The sequence below is a fragment of the Brassica napus genome, chromosome C9 (assembly GCF_020379485.1).
Source record: "Brassica napus cultivar Da-Ae chromosome C9, Da-Ae, whole genome shotgun sequence".
NCBI classification, from domain to species: domain Eukaryota; kingdom Viridiplantae; phylum Streptophyta; class Magnoliopsida; order Brassicales; family Brassicaceae; genus Brassica; species Brassica napus.
The window spans coordinates 6,102,634-6,122,120 of NC_063452.1; the positions used below are offsets into that span (position 1 = coordinate 6,102,634).

The 19,487-nt window shown below is 40.0% G+C and overlaps 1 protein-coding gene and 1 non-coding gene across 2 annotated transcripts; one reads left to right on the top strand and one right to left on the bottom strand.

Moving 5' to 3' along the window:
- Positions 1-12,518: 12,518 nt before the first annotated feature.
- LOC111209375 lies at positions 12,519-14,738 on the bottom strand. Its single transcript, XM_048767605.1, has 6 exons — positions 14,600-14,738; positions 14,251-14,521; positions 13,548-14,169; positions 13,017-13,442; positions 12,802-12,935; positions 12,519-12,690 (listed from the first exon to the last, which is right to left on the bottom strand). Exons 1-6 carry the CDS (start codon positions 14,736-14,738, stop codon positions 12,519-12,521), a joined length of 1,764 nt encoding a protein of 587 aa, XP_048623562.1.
- On the top strand, positions 14,167-14,273 carry LOC125593800. The gene has a single exon (XR_007329691.1). It is a non-coding gene; the product is annotated as a small nucleolar RNA R71 (small nucleolar RNA).
- Positions 14,739-19,487: the final 4,749 nt, after the last annotated feature.

The window sequence follows — 19,487 nt, forward strand, 5'->3', positions numbered from 1 at the left end:
ACGTCGCTCCCGTAGGTCGCTCCAAAGATCACCTCCACTTCTTCAAATCGCGCGCGGGGTGATGACCTCGCTGCACCAGGTCGCTCCACATATGGAGCGGGTTAGTCACCCCGCTGCGAGACGTCGCTCCACATCTGGAAAGTTGTCGACGACATGTTGAGCTTGGAGCGGGTGCACTACCCCGGTGCGAGAGGTCGCTCTGGTACAGAGCGGGTGTCATACCTCGCTCCAGTGGGTCGCTCTACACTTCACTCATCCAGAGCGGGTGCATGACCTCGCTCCAGTAGGTCGCTCCAGCTCCTCTACTCGCCCAATGATCCTTTTCTACTTCTTTTTTGAATCACAATGCTCCCAAACATCTCCAATCACTCCATAGCACTCTCCAACACCTAATAAGGACAATGCATGCAATATGGACTCTAAAGATGCTTAATTCCTAATATATATGATCAAAATGTACAAGATATGAATGCTAAAAACATGTAAATATGCAAGATATCATATGACAGCGATTACAGAGGAAAACTAGTAGCGGAAAACAAAAATCAAAACTAAATAAACGGATATACAGTGAGATAAAAGTTTATGGTGAGCTTTTGGAAGCTAAGAAGATATCATCTCTTGGGTTTGTTTATGGTGAGCTTTTGGAAGCTAAGAAATCTATTCAAGAAGCTACTGACCATTTGGAGAAGAACTATCGACCTATATTCAGAATCATTGATGAAAAAATGAAAGGAAGGTTGGATTCTCCTTTGCATATGGCTGCTTACTTCCTTAACCCTTATTATTTCTACAAAATACCCCACTATCCAGTATGACATAGAGGTTTGAGAAGGATTCATCAAGTATGTGGAAACTTTCTATCATGGAGAATTTGTGAAACAAAACTTGGTTGTTAATTATGAGATTAGTCTTTACAATAATAAAAGTGGTCCTTTTGGTAGACTGTTAGCACTAAAAGGATATGAAAAGAATGATGAAAAGTTTGAACCGGGTATGTTTTGGCTTAAAATATTTTTTACTTGATTAATTGTCCATTTCATAGTTTAACCTGTTTAATTTTTTATGACCGGTAATTGGTGGGCAACATACGGATGTGATGTGCCAACCTTGCAGAAACTGGCTACTAGAATCCTTGCCTTGACCTCTAGTTCTTCTGGATGTGAAAGAAATTGGACCAGTTTCGAAGGGGTTAGTCTACCTGCTTCTTTGATTTTTATTTCATGTGTCTAGTAGTGTGTACAATAAATGGCTCAACTCATGTTGCAGATCCACACTAAGAAAAGGAACATATTAGATGTAAACCGCCTCAACAGTCTAGTCTATGTCCACTTTAATGCAAGGCTTTTTGATAAGCAGAAAAAGATTAGAGAAGGCAATGTTGATGTGATCCTAGACAGTGTTTTTAAACCCGGACCAAACCGGCGGTCGGACCGGATTGAACCATGAACTGAAAATAATCCGGGTTGGGTTAAGGCTAAAACCCAACTAAAATCGAACCATTTAAAAATCCCTATCGAACCGTCAAAAACCTGGGAACCGGCGACCCAATGAACCGGCCAAACCCCAGTTTGTATATAAGCTAAAATTTTGTTAATGAAACAATTCATTTTTCTTCCTTTTTCGTCTCTCGTCTTTTTCTTTTGTCTTCTCTACAACTCATAAATTACAAGATTCACAAAGTTTAATATTCACGTCAAGATATTTTTTTTGTCTACTTCTCACTTTAAAAAAAAAATATTTCATGATCACTTGTTTTGAAGACTTTAAATCATTGAAACATTTTCGTTTCTGAAATTTGTATGTCAAAATATAAATGTGTATATACTTTTTTTAAAAGGTGATGAAGATGTAGAGTGATAAGATCTGCGAATAAAGTTTAAATGTACTTTTCATATTGATTTTAGATTTTAATTGTTATTTTTAAGTTTTTCTACACAATATGGCTATTTGAACATTTTATTTGATATGATTTATTTTTTGAAAAAAATATGCATATTATTTATAAAATATCATTAAATTTAGTTTAATCTAAGTAAACCCGATCAAACCCGGTTCAGGCCCGGTCGAACCACAATGACCCATGATCCAAAAAAATTTCGGTTCGCTAGCCGGTCCGGTTTTAAAAACACTGATCCTAGATGATGGTAATGAAGATGCTGTCGGAGATTGGCTTGTGGGCCGTGTTGAAGAGTTGGATAATGATGTCAATTTTGTGCTTACTACCCAAGCTCCAAGGATAAGAGAACTCTATGATGATAACTTTGAATCTGAAGAAGAAGACATGATGGACATGGAGTTCGAACCAGATGTATACCAAGAGGATCCAGTCTTTCGTGACTCACAAATAGCATAGTAAACTAAGGTACCAAAAAATCATATCTCTTCTCTTTGTTTATCTTATGACTTGCAATTTTTTCTTTTTTTAATTAGTTTTGGTGGGTTCGTGAAGTTAGAGTTACCTTGTCTTGAACTTGCTGTTTTTAACTAGTGAATTAAGTTGTATTGAACTTGCTGTTTGCATGATTTAACTTGTCTTTGTCTCTTTCATTTCAGGTTTCCAAATGCCAAGTTCTAACTTTTAGCACATCTACAAGACCCCTACAAGATCAAGATTATATATTATGCTGATCTTTCAAGAAGAATAGGATTAGAAGATAAAATCCTTCATATTTTTTGCTTCTTCTCATGGTCAAAACTATATTTTTTGGTGATTCTTGTGAGTGGGTTATTTTTTTTTGTATTAGATGTGTGCTTTAAGAAACAACAATTATGATATATAATTTAACTTGGTATTTAATGTTTCTTTTGTATATTTTATAATTAAAAACTTACTAAAAATTACTCCCTACGTATACCCCCGAGTTTATCCCGATTTTTTAACAACTCGCTAGGTCCAGAATCGCCGCATGGATAGCGCGTAGCGCGATTCCGAATAGGGGATAAAACCAAAGAAGATCGGCCATCCTATTTACTAGCTAAGCAACGAGACGAGTTAAGACTAAACAAGGTCGGAAGGCCGGAAATAAAGTAGCCGGTTGCCACGAGCTACCGAGAGATAGACGCCCTCAAACCTAGAAGCTACGGTTACTGCAGCTTCCAACAACCCATCCCAACACAAACCGACTGATGTTAGGAGTTTTCAAAGCTCCTAATCAAATGTTATAGTATAAAGGATTTTAAACCAGTTCTAAGTGATTCTAAAGCAAAGGAAGTGCAAGACCATGCTTAATCTAAGTGCTATCAATTGGTGAGATGATTTTGAACTAGAATACTACTAAAATGCAATAAAGAACAAAGATTTCCTTTCTTATGAGATGGGAGAACTCATGGGCTAAGAGAATTGACCTTGGGTGATCAAGTTTCAATCTAAAGGTGGTATCTTTCAATCAATCTATTAACTTTAGACCTAGACACAATCCTAAACAAACTCTATCTCTAGACGAATGTTCATTCACTAAGATAACTCAAGCATCAAATCTCTTTGGTTGAATATTATCTAAGCAATCATTAATTTCAAGTCCATTAGCCATCTTAACACCTTTAACATCAAATCTCTTTGGTAAAGAGTGTTAAAAGCATAGTAGAGTTGGTTCAGACATTTCATCGAACATCTATCGGGTGTGAAATGCCTAAGGCTCAACTTTAGAGAGGCCAACTCTAAAACTGCATTAAAAGCACTTTACTAGCAAGGAACAAGATGGATCTGTGCTACAACACCTTAGATCTAGCCTAATCACCGTTAGTCTCCCTAACCCATGAATCCAAATATGACTACTCACTAATCTTCATGATAAACCCCAGAATCAATGATGATTTGGTGTTAATCATGATTAGTGATCAAATTAACAAAGCAATCACAAAAGGTAATGATCAAGATTCGATCTTTTTACCTAAAGGTTCTTTTTTGATTAGAGAGAAAACAAGATAAGTCCCAACTTTGGGATTACAAGAGTATTTATATGTCTTTGGTAAACCTAATGGTTTCCATTAAAAAGTCTAAAAAGCCCCTTAAAAACATTAAAATCCGACTAAAGATAAATTTCAACTCGGGTAGAAATGGACGGGCACAACCTGCGTCAGCCAATCTGCGTCGGATCGTCGTCGAGGCTTCTCCGTCATGCGCACAGGTAGGCGATCCCCCGTGGCTCCGTCCCGCGTGACTCTATCGGTTCCTTCTCTTCGTGACGCGGGTAAGGGAACCCGCGTGAGCTCAACCCGCGTCAAGACGTCGAGCAGCTCCATTCTCGTGCGTGCGGTAGGCCATCCTGTGTGATCCAAGCCGCGTTGGATCGTCGATGATGCTGCTTCTTCATGCACACGGGTAATGGATCCCGCGTCGTTTGACCTGCGCTGGAGCTCATGTTGCGTCCTCTTGACTCGGCGACGCGGGTGAGTGAACCCGCGTTGGCTTAACCCGAGTTGAACTCGTCTGATCCGGAACAATGTTCATTCTTCACTCCTTTTTAACCAAAATGTTTCCAAACACCTCCAATCACTCCATACGACACTCCAATACCTGATAAAGACATATGAATGCAATATGGATCCTAAAGATGCTAAATTCCTAATCTATATGATCATTATGTGCAAAATGGAGACTTAAAACAATGCAAGATATGCAAGATATCAACTCCCCCAAACTTGTTCTTTACTTGTCCTCAAGTGAACTTGCAAGAACTCATATAGGAGAGAGGTTTGAAGGTGGGAACTCATAGCCAAAAGTAACACTTCCTAGCACTCAACTTAAAATCCTAAAGAAACATAGCAAATAGCATGAGCAACTCTCTTATTATACTCTAGCTTCTCTAGGCATATCTCTACTCTTATGCCTCTACACAAGTCGCAATACTCATCATCAACTAACAAATCCCTTCAACCAGCTCTCACATTGGTTCACACACACGCACACAAGGTGAATTCTCACAAATGGGCACATGATCTCAATCATTTGGCTAGGTAAGCAATGGTCTAATATGAATGAAGAGAAGGGTTCAAATGTTATCATTTCAAGGTGGTTATCACTCAAAAACAAGGAGCTTGATCATTATGCAAAATTTATCTAAGATTAGAAGCAACTCATGCATACATAGATTCATTCTCATCATTATACCCCCTTTCTTATAAGTGATCACAAGTTCTACTATTTTTATCATCATCTCAAAACCAAAATAAACCCCTCAAATCACTCACCCAATGAACAAATCTTTTGACTCAACCACTAGGGACTTTAATTCACTTTTTACAAGCTCTAACTCTTTCTCATTTCCTTCCCCACCTTCTCTTTGATTCTTTTTTTTTTTTTCTTATAAGGGAGAAGGTTCTTTGTCACATAATCTAGAGCTTCATACTTTCCTTTTTGTCCCTAGAGTTTTCTTTTTCTATTTGTACTCTTTTGCTCATCTCTCTCACCTTTCTCACTCCCAAACCCAAGATATTGAAATTTGGAACACACAAACCCCTCTCACCATCCCCAACTACTAACTCTTTGTGTTAGCAAGAGATGAGAATAAACCTATGTCGCCTCCAATACTCTCAATATTTTGCACATGACAAGCTATCAAAAGAGGCCTCACTCATGCAAATCAATGTTTGGTCTCAACGAATGGTCAGGGTTGTAGGGTGTGGAGTGCCATTTGGGTTAACAGAGATTGGTATACAGGAATAAGATAACCCAAATGTGTATGAGATCCATGATCAAGTATGCAAATGCCATATGCAAGAGAGATTAAGTTCATTCAAGCCAAGTTCATATTGGAGCTGATCTTAAGAACATTGTCAATATCAAGCAAGCAAACAAGTTTCAAGAAGAGTTTTCAAGGCTCGAAACGTGCAAGGCTTTCAAGAGATGCTTAAGCTACTTGATATGTTTAACTAGGGTGTCACTTTTAGTTCTAGACAATAGTTACTTTACAAGGTATTTTAAATCATTGTTCCCAATGCAAGTGAATGCAACCTATATGCTCTAGACTCAATCCTAAAAGTGCAAGTGATGCAACTACATGTTTCTTTTTGTGTTTTTCAAAATTTTTTAGTTTTTCTATGCATATATGTATGTACAATGCAATGCGTGAGACTCAAATCATCAGAGAAAACATGATCAAATACTTGGTACATCCCCCAAACTTAGTTCCCATAGTCTATGTGTTAGGAAGTTGAAGGAGATACCGAAAAGAGAGAAAAATGCAAAGAAAAACTGGTATATACAATGGAAAGGTGGAGGAGTACCTCAATATAGAGCGTGGGAAGAGGCTGATGCCTCATCATTGGTGTCAGCTTCCTTATCTGTTGAGGCAAGGGATGGAGACTTGTTTCCTGAATCGGATGGTTGAGCTGGTGGGTTTCGCTTCCGGCGGAGCAGCTATTTCTTGGTGGCGGGGAAACAAAGTGCCAAAGGATCTATTGGGGGTTGCGGCTGGGGGGTAAGGAAGTTAAAGTCTGATGATGAGCATCTTGCCACATCTCCTCTAGTTAGTATATCAGCCACCTTCTTCATGAACTGAGCTGAAGCTTCTGCTTGCCTCTTCACAGTCTTACTCAACTCCTTACATTTGGCTTTGAGCTTGAAGATGGTTCTGTCCTGAGCTTTGTTCCACCTTTGGAGGTTGCCAATATGCTCATGAGCTTGGCGAAGGGGACCATTGGGTAAGGCTCCTGGACGTTGCTCAAAGTGGTAACGAGGAGGACCATAGAAGAGCTTAGAGTTTAAACCGGAAGTGTTTTCTTGGAACACATCACATCTATCTGCAGTCTTCTTCCTCTTGGGAGATCTCATGGGGCCTAGAGGACCATGGGGTCCAAGGAGGTGCTCTTCCCCAATATCAAAGCTAATAGCTCCTGGTCGCGTCAAACTTGTGAGGTTCCAATTTGGGAGAAGCATTTCAACCTCCTTTGTAGACTGTAGTTAAGAGTAGACATAAGTTCCCTCGAATCTTCCACTGAAGTACTGAGCTTTCTTCAAGTAGCTCCCATCCATGAAAGCGGGACCAATTGGATCATCTTCTAAGGATATATCCTTGAACTTAAGCAATGGAGTTATCAAACCACCAATTCGAATCTGAGGTTCAGAGTCACTTGTTGTCCAAGCCCACTCTTTGTAGTGGATGAGGCGTTTCACAAAGAATCCCATCATTCCAAAATTCTTGTAGAAATCAGTGCTGACAAGAGGCAACTGAGATGGGTGAGCATAATGTTGGACGGTTTGGTGAAGAAGTTGTAGTTCCTCATCATTAACAGTGCATGTTTCTTTCCTTGGGAAAATGGTGTGGACAATCAACCGGTGGAGATAGCGCACGAAAGGATGGCGAATGGAAGCGTTCTTGTCGCGGCTGGCTTTGCGACTCTTCCCCGCCAACACCTTCCAAACCATTTTGGCAATGTTCTCCTCCCTAGTTGCATCATAAGGTATGGGGATGGATGATTCCTCCAAATCTTTAAGACCAAGTGATTGTCCAATCTCCTTGAAGGTCATGTAGTAAACCTTCCCTCGGATCTTGAATTTGATCTTTCTCTATCCCTGCCGCACATGTTTGGTGGTGTGAAAGGTGGCCTCTAACGATGCCAAGAACTGACATGACTCGTCTTCATAGGTAGGGTAGGCCATAGTGAAGAAGCTCTGCATGTTCATGTGCTCCAACATTTGCTTAATGTCGTCACCTATGTCCAACTCTTCCATAATTTTGATATCCGCAAATCGAGTTGGGGGCCACAACACACCATTCTTCAAATGCCCATATAGCTCATCTTCAGTTTGTGTCTATCCCTCTCAGTATCAACCTTCTTCCCTTTAGACACTTTGGCTTTTTTGAGGGGAGCTTGGTCTCCTTCAGTGATGTCTTCATTTTCTTCCTCTTGAGGAAGAGCTATCCCCTTGTCCTTTGGCTCCTTAGACCTCTTGGAAGGGGCTGATCGTCTACCACTAGCATCTACTCCCTCGGCAGTTACAACCGCTTGCCATCTCTCTTCTTTGCTGCCAAGGCTTGTTGCCTAGAAGTTTCTCCCGCTGTAGATTCGGAGGTTAAAGGCTTCCCATGTCTAGCAGTCTCTTGCTTGGCAAGTTCTTGTTTCTCAGTCTCTATCTTGTGTTGATCCTTTCTCCCCATTTGTACCTGAAAATTTCAAACCTTGGAAAAGGATAAGCAAATGGAAGTAGAAAACTTGATAATGCAAATGTGAATTCAGTTCATGATCGCTTAGCTTAAGCAAAACTATCACATTGCACACAAGCTATTGATATAAGGCCACAAGAGATGGATGTAAGCAAAGAATAAAGCTTTTGAGCAAAATTTAAGTATCAAATGAGTTCTTCAATCAGAAAGTTCTCTAATTAAGCTCTCAAACACCCTAACTAACCAAACCAAGCCAAAGTCATATGGAATTATAGTAGTTTCGAAAAATCTCCAAATCTCATGAACCTTAATTTTCAAAGTTCAAATTCAACTCAAATTCACCATAGAATCAACAACCCAACAGGATATATAAGCTTTCCCTAGTCTATTTCACAAGAATCAAGAAAGAGAAAGATCAAATTTCAAGTTCAAATTTCTAGGGTTCATGAGGCCTACGAAATTGATCTTTGTGATACATTACCTTGCTTTGGATGAAAGGAAATGACAAGTTGAATCAAGAAAACAGACTACATGGGCGAAAGCTTGGATTTAGGAAGAAGAATGGAGTGATTTGGTGGAGAATTGAGTAAGATATGGGGTGATAAGGTGTGGGAGGTTTTGATGTTTTGTGAAAGAGAGATAGAGGAAAAGGTGGAGAGAGAGACGCGGGGTAGGTTTTCAGGGTTGAATCGGGTTGGGATCCCAGGTTTAGGGTGAGAAACCATACCTGAGCGGGTTTGACTTGAGCGGACGCGGGTAGGAAGAAATGGCTTCACTCCGCGTCGTCGTCCCCGCGTCGGGCCAACGACGAACTCTCAATTCGCACGAACGGGTAAGGCATCCCGCGTCAATCCATCCCGCGTCGATCCATCCCGCGTCGAGCCTACGACGAAGCGACGCGGGTAAGACAACCCGCGTGGGTCATCCCGCGTCGGATTGCTGTCTCCGACCAAATTCGTACGAGCGGGTAAAAGACCCCGCGCCACCTATCCCGCGTTTTTTTTTTTTTTTTTTTTAGTGAAGTATGTACAAGGATAGACATGAAACTTCCTCCCAAGTGAGCTTGTTTTAAGTCTCTAGCTTGACTTTGCTTCCCTTTGGCTAGGTGGTAACGGGGTCGGAGAGTGAAACCGAGATTCCTTTCATCTTCATTGTGTTTTCCATGTAGAGCTTAACTCTTTGTCCATTGACTGTGAAGTCTCCACCATTCCTGTTCTATAACACAACTGCCCCATATGGCCTAACTTCCTTGATCTTGAAAGGACCGGACCATCTTGACTTGAGCTTCCTGGGAAACAATTTCAGTCTAGAGTTGTAGAGAAGCACGTGATCTCCAGCACTGAATTCTCTCTTCAAGATCCTCTTGTCATGAAAAGCTTTGGTTTTCTCCTTGTAAATCCTTGAGTTCTCAAAAGCATCCAGTCTAATCTCATCAAGCTCATTGAGTTGGAGAAGTCTTTTCTCCTTGGCACTCTTGATGTCAAAATTCAGCAACTTAACAGCCCACAATTCCTTGTACTCAAGCTCAACTGGTAGATGACAAGCCTTTCCATACACAAGGTTGAAAGGTGTGGTTCTCAAAGGAGTCTTATAAGCTGTCCTATAAGTCCAAAGTGCATCATCTAGCTTGATAGACCAATCCTTTCTTGTAGTTCCCACAATTTTCTCCAAAATAGGCTTGATTTCTCTGTTGGAGATCTCAACTTGACCACTTGTTTGAGGATGGTAAGGGGTTGCAACCTTATGCTTCACACCATTCTTCTTGAGAAGATTCTCAAACAGCTTGTTGATGAAATGAGATCCTCCATCACTGATCATAACTCTTGGAACTCCAAATCCTGGAAAGATGGTGCTCTTGAATGTCTTGATCACCACTCTAGAATCATTGGTGGGACTTGCTATAGCTTCCACCCACTTGGAGACGTAGTCAACAGCTACGAGGATGTATTTATTGCCATAAGATGATGGGAATGGTCCCATGAAATCAATACCCCACACATCAAACACCTCCACCTCTAGAATTGGGTTTTGAGGCATCTAATTCCTTTTGGTGATGTTCCATTTCCTTTGGCATGAATCACACTTAGAGACAAAGTCTTGAGTGTCCTTGAACATATGAGGCCACCAAAACCCAGCTTGTAGCACCTTTGAAACAGTCTTGAAAATGGCGAAATGACCTCCATAGGATGACCCATGACAATGTGTAAGGATCCCATCAACTTCTTCTTCAGCTACTACTCTTCTATAGAGTTGATCTCTACAGAGTATGTAGAGGTAAGGCTCATCCCAATAGTATATTTTCACATCTTTGTAGAACTTCTTCTTGGCATATCCTGCAAGACCCATTGGCTCTCTTCCACAAGCTAAGTAGTTCACCAAATCAGCATACCAAGGACCTTTCTCTTCATTTGCCTTTACCTCTTCAAGCTTCTTTCCAGTGTCACAAACTGCTACCACTGCTCTAATTGCCATGATTTGTTCTTCTGGAAGCCCTTCATCAATGGGGATCTCACACTCAATCTTCAATCTAGACAAATGATCAGCTACACCATTCTCAACTCCTGGCTTGTCTTTGATCTCAAGGTCAAACTCTTATAGCAGCAAGATCTACCTCAACAGCCTTGGCTTAGCATCCTTCTTGTCCATGAGGTGTCTTAATGCAGCATGATCAGTGTAGACTATGACTTTTGACCCAACCAAATAGCTTCTGAACTTCTCAAAGGCATAGACAATGGCTAGCAGCTCCTTCTCAGTTGTAGCATACTTCATTTGGGCTTCATCAAGAGTTTTACTCGCATATTAGATCACATGAGTCTTCTTGTCCTTTTTTTGGCCAAGAAGAGCTCCCACAGCATAGTCACTAGCATCACACATGATCTCAAAGGGGAGATCCCAATCTGGTGGCTGCACAATGGGGGCACTAACCAGCTTGTCCTTCAACTTCTTGAATGCTTCTAGACATTCCCAATTAAAGTTGAATGCAGCTTCCTTGCATAGAAGATTAGTCATTGGCCTAGCTATCATGGAGAAGTCTTTGATGAATCTTCTATAGAACCCAGCATGACCAAGGAAGCTTCTAATGTCTTTCACTGTCTTTGGTGGAGCTAACCCAACCATCACTTCAATCTTAGCCTTGCCCACCTCAATCCCTTTCTCTGAAATCTTGTGTCCAAGCACAATCCCTTCTTTAACCATGAAGTGACACTTTTTCCAGTTCAGCACAAGGTTGGTGTCTTCACATTGCTTTAGGACACTGCTAAGATTGGACAAACAAGCAGAAAATGAAGATCCGTAGACAGAGAAGTCATCCGTGAACACCTCCACAACATCTTCTATAAGATCAGAGAAAATAGACATTATGCACCTTTGGAAGGTGGCTGGAGCATTACATAGCCCAAATGGCATCCTTCGATAAGCAAAGGTACCATAAGAGCATGTGAATGTTGTTTTCTCTTGATCATTTGGATGTATGGGTATTTGGAAGATTCCTGAATACCCATCAAGAAAACAATAATAGGGATGATTTGCAAGTCTCTCAAGCATTTGATCAATGAATGGCAATGGAAAATGATCATTTCTAGATGTTGAGTTTAATTTTCTATAATCTATGCACATCCTATGTCTTTTAATTGTTCTTGTTGGAATTAGTTTATTCTTATCATTTTTAACCACAGTTATTCTACCCTTCTTTGGAACAACATGCACAGGAGACACTCATTTGCTATCCGAAATATGATAGATTACTCCTTCATCTAGGAGTTTTAGAATCTCCTTCTTAACAACATCTTTCAAGTTGGGGTTCAACCTTCTTTGATGTTCTATAGAAGTCATAGATTCATCCTCTAGATGTATCCTATGCATGCATAAAGAAGGTGATAAACCTTTAATATCATCTAGTGAGTAGCCTATTGCCTTTCTATACTTTTTAAGTTCATTCAAAAGTTTAGACAATTCATTTTCATTCAGTTCACTACTCACTATGACAGGGCAAGTCTCATTAGGGCCAAGAAAAGCATACCTTACACCTTGGAGAAGAGGTTTAAGCTCCACTTTAGGCGCCTTGAGTTCACTCCAGTCCTCTTGGTGACTGTCTTCGTGTTGAGTAGTTGAGGCAGCATGTTGAATCCCATGTGTAAGCTCCTCATTTTGATCCTCACCACCAATCCCCTTGTGAGAATCCAGCACCTTCACATAGGCATCGCTTTCCTTGTTATCAATCACTTGGACCTCTCTTTCAATTGTTAAAGCATGTTGTATAGGGTCTTCAAGTGCCAACTCCTCTAGAAGCTCATCAGCTAGAGCATCCATTTCATCTATGTAGAAAACTTGGTTCTGGATGGTTGGCCTCTTCATCACTTCATTGATGTCAAAGTGGAGGATGTTCCCTTGTCCAAGATGAAGATCAATCTTTCATTTTCTAACATTCACAATAGCTCCTGCTGTGGCTAAGAATGGTCTTCCATAGATCAAAGCGTCTTGGGCTTCCTCCCCCATCTCCAACACAACAAAATCAGTAGGGATCTCAAAGTTACCAACCATCAAGGGAAAGTCTTCTAAGATACCAACAGGAATCTTCACTGATCTATCAGCCAACACCAAAGAGAGTTTACACTTCTTGTATTGAGTAAATCCAAGCTTCTTTGCAATAGACAAAGACATCAAGCTGACACTAGCTCCAAGATCGCACAGACACCGCTCAAACACCATGGGTCCTAGAGCACAAGGTAAGGTGAAACATCCTGGATCCACTAGCTTCCTTGGAACATCTAACCTCTGGATAATGGCGCTGCACTCGTGGGTAAGGATCATCATGCCCTCCATCTCTTTCTTCTTTGCAGCTACAACATCTTTCAAAAATTTGGTGTACTGAGGGACCAACATGAAAGCATCAATGATGGGCATTGTGACCTGAACTTCACTCATTTGTTTCTCAAAGAGTGCCTTGTACTTCTCCAATAGCTGTCTTTTGAATCTTCCAGGGAATGGCAGCTTTGGCTCATAGGGAGGAGGAACAAAAGAGGATTCCTTCGTTGGAGTAGCTGTTTCACTATGTCTCACTGTTCTCTTCTCCTCTCCAACCTTCCCTTTACCCTTAGCTTCAACAATCTTTTCCAAAATCTCTTCATCAACCTTCTCATCTACAATCACCACTTCCTCATCAATGTTGATGGCCACTTCCCCACCTTGTTTTTCACCATACTTGGTGAGAACTCTTGGAGACAACTCTCTACCACTCCGTAGGGTGATTGCTTTCATTGGTTCCTTGAGATTTTGCTCTGGCTTTCCAGGTAATGACCCTTGTTGTCGAGTTGGCTGAGAGTTCATAGAAGCAAACTGGTTCTCCAAATTACGGATCTTGTTGTTGAGCTCATTGTAGCTTCCATCAATCTTGGAGTGAATGTTCTTGAACTCATAGCCCATTGTTTTCTCATTCTTTGCCTGAAAATCTAAGAGTTTCTTGAACATTGCATCCACACTTGTATCTGAAGCTGGAGCTTGTGAAAAACTTGCTTGAGCGTGAGTAGACTGATTGTTGTGATTGTTGAAACCATGAGGGATGTTTTGCCTCGGCTGATAGCTCCCTTGCTGAGTGTTCTGCTTTGGTTGGTATCCTCCTTGTTGGTTGTTGGAGTAAGACCTTTGTTGGTAGTTGTTGTACTGAAAGTTCGGTTCCTTCATGTACCAAGTACCATTGTTGTTGATGAAGCATAGCTCTTCTTGGCCTTCCAAACCATCGACCTCATTGACCTTAGGAGGAACCTCTTGACTAGGACCACCCACAAAGTTCATTTGTTCCTGTTTAGCTTGGTTGGAAAGAAGCAAATCCATCTTCTCTTGCAAGGACTTGATCTCTTTCTTTGTCTGCTGATCATCACTTCTGTTGACCCTATCATGCTCCTCACTGTAGACCGAGTCACTCTTGGACATGTTCTCTACCAGCTCTTCTGCCTCTTCCTCAGTTCTTCCCAAGAAGAAACCATTGCTGGCAGTATCAAGCCTGTTTCTGCACTGTGGTAGAGCTCCTCTATAGAAGGTGCTAAGCAAACTCTCCTTGCTGAAACTATGATGAGGGCATTGAGAACAGTAGTCCTTGAACCTCTCCCATGCTTCACTGAAGCTCTCTAGACCTTTCTGTTGAAACCCAAAGATTTCATTTCTGATCTTATCAGTTCTTGAAGTAGAGAAGAACTTGTCTAGGAAAGCTCTCTTACACTCTTCCCAAGTAGTGACAGTGTCACTTGGGAGAGTCTTATCCCACTGGTGTGCCTTGTCTCCCAAAGAGAAAGGGAACATCTTTAACTTGAAAGCATCTTCAGAAACACCATTTGTCTTGGACAAGCCACAATATTTATCAAACTTGCACAAGTGATCAAAAGGATCTTCAGCAGCAAGGCCATGATACTTGTTGTTCTCTATGGTGTTGAGCAGCCCTGACTTGATCTCAAAGTTGTTGTTCTCCACTGGTGGTGCTCTGATTCCCAACCTATGACCATTAATGTGAGGTTGATCATATGCTCCAATGGCACGAGCTTGGCGCGGTGGATGTTGTGGCTGGCGCTGTGGTCGAAGGTGATCAGCTCTTGGATCAATGCCCCCTAGGGCATCACCATCTTGAGGCAGATTCTCCATATCAAATCCTAACCTTTGCAAGTGAGCCTGTTGCTCTACTTCTCTTCTCTGTCTTGCAATCTCCCTCTCAAGTGCTCTAATGTCTTCCACTCTTGGAACTAGGTTTTTTGCACCTCTGCTTCTTGTGATCATACACCTGAAATGCAAAGGGAAAAAAAGAAAGAGAAGCAATAACACAATTAAACAAAAACTGACTTAGTCTCAAGCAAGTGACTAAATCTCAATGTCACAATCAACTTAGAATTTGGCAACGTCGTTATAGTATAGTGGTAAGTATTCTCGCCTGTCACGCGGGTGACCCGGGTTCGATCCCCGGCAACGGCGCCAATATGATGTTAGGAGTTTTCAAGGCTCCTAATCAAATGTTATAGTATAAAGGATGTCAAACCAGTTCGAAGTGATTCTAAAGCAAAGGAAGTGCAAGACCATGCTTAATCTAAGTGCTATCAATTGGTGAGATGATTTTGAACTAGAATACTACTAAAATGCAATAAAGAACAAAGCTTTCCTTTCTTATGAGATGAGAGAACTCATGGGCTAAGGGAATTGACCTTGGGTGATCAAGTTTCAATCTAAATGTGGTATCTTTCAATCAATCTATTAACCTTAGACCTAGACACAATCCTAAACAAACTCTATCTCTAGATGAATGCTCATTCACTAAGATAACTCAAGCATCAAATCTCTTTGGTTGAATATTATCTAAGCAATCATTAATTTCAAGTCCATTAGCCATCTTAACACCTTTAACATCAAATCTCTTTGGTAAAGAGTGTTAAAAGCATAGTAGAGTTGGTTCAGGCATTTCATCGAACACCTATCGGGTGTGAAATGCCTAAGGCTCAACTTTAGAGAGGCTAACTCTAAAACTGCATTTTAAAACTGCATTAAAAGCACTTTACTAGCAAGGAACAAGATGGATCTGTGCTACAACACCTTAGATCTAGTCTAATCACCCTTAGTCTCCCTAACCCATGAATCCAAATATGACTACTCACTAATCTTTATGATAAACCCCAGAATCAATGATGATTTGGTGTTAATCATGATTAGTGATCAAATTAACAAAGCAATCACAAAGGATAATGATCAAGATTAGACCTTTTTACCTAAAGGTTCCTTTTTGATTAGAGAGAAAACAAGATAAGTCCCAACTTTGGGATTACAAGAGTATTTATATGTCTTTGGTAAACCTAATGGTTTCCATTAAAAAGTCTAAAAAGCCCCTTAAAAACATTAAAATCCGACTAAAGATAAGTTTCGACTCGGGTAGAAATGGACGGGCACAACCCGCGTCAGCCAACCCGTGTCGGATCATCGTCGAGGCTTCTCCGTCATGCGCGCGGGTAGGCGATTCCGCGTGGCTCCGTCCCGCGTGACTCTATCGGTTCCTTCTCTTCGTGATGCGGGTAAAGGAACCCGCGTGAGCTCAACCCGCGTCAAGACGTCGAGCAGCTCCATTCTCGTGCGTGCGGGTAGGCCATCCCGCGTGATCCAAGCCGCGTTAGATCATCGATGATGCTGCTTCTTCATGCGCGCGGGTAATGGATCCCGCGTCGTTCGACCCGCGCTGTAGCTCATGTTGCGTCCTCTCGACTCGGCGACGCGGGTGAGTGAACCCGCGTTGGCTTAACCCGAGTTGAACTCGTCTGATCCGGAACAATGTTCATTCTTCACTCCTTTTTAACCAAAATGTTTCCAAACACCTCCAATTAGGCCTGGGACGGATCGGGTATCCGGGCAATTTTAAGATATCCGGATCCGGATCCTTATCCGGCGGATCCATAATTTTACTATCCTTATCCGGATCCGGGGTTCGCGGATATCCGGGTGTCGGATATCCTTCTAAAAATTATAATATCCGGCGGATATCCGGATCCGGATTTGGATCCTTAAAATAAATAAAAAATAATATTAATATATATATAAAATATTAACAAAAATTTAAAAATAAAAAAATATATAATGTTTTTAATTATTTCTATGTATAATATTACAAAATTTACATAAAATTTATATATACTATTATAAAAATGAAAATATATTAAATAAAATTAGTTTTTATATATAGATATTACTATTTTTGAAATAGTTATTAATAAAATTTACGGATCCGGATATCCGGACTAAAAAATCAAGATATCTGGATCCGGATTCGGCTTTGACGGATCCAACATTTTACTATCCGGATCCGGATTCGGCCTCTCCGGATATCCGGATTTTCGGATCGGATCCGGATCGGATCACGGATCGAATCCGGATCTCGGATAAAAGTTCCAGGCCTACCCCCAATCACTCCATAGGACACTCCAATACCTGATAAAGACATATGAATGCAATATGGATCCTAAAGATGCTAAATTCCTAATCTATATGATCATTATGTGCAAAATGGAGACTTAAAACAATGCAAATATGCAAGATATCACCGACTCAGATAATCAAAGCACGAGCGTACTACCAAACCAGACAGATACACCATCGACAGCACAAGAGAAATTAAACTTCCATGCGATGATACCGTCATTCAAAGTTAGACTTAAAGATTGCCGTCCCAACCCCATCTTCTGTGATCATATACACCTCTTGAACCGAAAACTCATACAGAGAAAGCAGACCGCGAAGGCGCGAAGAAACTAACCTTCCAAAAATGAACGTACAAAAAAAGCAGCAAACCCGAGTGTCCTACTGCCGCACAGATACTAGTAGTAGCCAAAACAACCAAAGGAAACAAGACAATGTTTGGAGTAAACGGTTATGTCTATACGTTATTTACTATTCCATTTCATGCATGGAGTAAACGGTTATGATCACTCTATAATACCCTTTCTTGAATCTAATACATGATACTGTTTCTTGCTCTCTAAGTGTTTTTCAAAGAAAGAAAAAAAGAGAGAATATGATTTTTCTAGACTTGTGACCCGAAGACCGGACCATAAATCTGCGCTATCAATCTATCACGTATTAGCTATTTCTGAATATTTGTAGTATATTTCAAAAACGAGCATATATTTCTGAAAACTTATACAGAATGCTTAGATGACAACTTGTCAAGTACTTGCACGAACTTTTTTGGTAGGTGAACAGGCCAAAGGCATAGACGATTAGGATACTTTGTTTTTTGTTTCGTCGACTATTAGGAGTCTAATCTCCATTGTAAAACAATTATAGTTGCCGATATTATATTAACATCGAATATTTATCTAATATATTGACTGTAATACCCAACTTATTACACCTGTATACCCAAATGGATAAGTGGATCTACTTCTTCTACCATGTGAGGACATTTCCGAGCCCTAGGCATGAACCCCCTGAAATATTATTTTTTCCCTGAATTATTATTTATTAATTCATTACTAATTTACCGGGTAGTCTCTCTCTTTTTTCGAGAATCTCTTCTCGAATAATTCTTTTAACAAAGAATAAGATATAGAAAAATATGAGAAATATAATTTGGTATAAAAATAAATTAATAAGGTTTTGAGAAAATAAATCTAAGAATATAAAAGCGCCTGATTACATTGTCTTTTAAAAAAAAGTTACATGGTCGTATGACGCAAACAATGACCCAAAACGTCTTCTCAATCAACACTGTTTATATGCGTATACATGAGCACACATGTCGATCTATCATAATCATTATATTATACTATAAAATCCTTTTAATAAAGAATAAATTATACTATCATATAACAAATCAGATATGGTCCAATGATGGGGGCCAAATGTTGCTTTACTTCTAAGTTCTCTAATCTCCCTAAAATCCATTATTTAATAAAAAATTTGGTATTTGATTTCATATATTTTGTTAATTATCCCATTGGTAAAGTTTGTATCTCCATTAGGCTTATGCATGTGCCATTCCATGAATCCAACTTTATTAACATGTATACTCACTACATCACTGATCTTTAACTAATTCACACGGTACGCGAAAGCAAGATTCGATTTACAAATCAGTGATTTAGTCATGTTCTTGTCAGTACTAAACTAATAATTTTACTAATTTATTGTTTGCAGTTATATGCATTAATAGCGGTGTCTGTCGACTAATATCGAGGTTTGTAGCTGATATAACCATCATCAGTGAAGCAAGTGCAAATGGACCAATAGTTCTTATTTATTGTGAAGTGGCTTTGATAGTCCAGATCAACGATTAGTTTATCACTTCTATTTAGTCATTTAAACGGTATCATCATGTATTAGATACACGACGAAGTATCCTATTGCTAAATAAACCTCGTTTATGCGAAAAATATGAACAAGAAAGACTGAAAATCCAAACACGAGGTAGCCACTCGTGGTGGCAAACCACTTTATAAGATGGCACTTGGAGAATAATTCTCTTTTGCTATCTTCTCGTTTTTATGATATTATATTTTTCGTCAATAAATATTGCTGTATATTAATACGTGGATAGAGTTAAACTAAAATTCACCAATATCTTTCATCCACAATGGATAATACGTCTAAAAAGCCACCCTCATATGAACTGTAGCGTTAGCTTTTCACACAAATCATTTGCACGATCGAAATTATTAAACATGTTATTACTTTTTAAACTTATCCTGTTGTAGTTAGTTTCCTCCTACTAGACAATCCAATATATTAGATCATGCATTATAATTAAAAAAAAAATTACTCGTCTTTATTGTACCTAATCTGTGGAATTTATCTTCGTTCTCTGTGCATATGCATGTCCATGAAACATCTCACGTCATGTATTGATCGTAACCCTGAATGCCA

Bases quoted from the DNA above. Each gene is read 5' to 3' on its own strand.
- LOC111209375 (XM_048767605.1), bottom strand. From the start codon at position 14,738: ATGGAGAATCTGCCTCAAGATGGTGATGCCCTAGGGGGCATTGATCCA. The intron at 14,522-14,599 runs GTCATAGGTTGG...TCAACACCATAG, and splicing joins TGATCAACCTCACATTAATG to AGAACAACAAGTATCATGGC. The intron at 14,170-14,250 runs GTTTCAACAGAA...CCCTCATCATAG, and splicing joins ATCAGAAATGAAATCTTTGG to TTTCAGCAAGGAGAGTTTGC.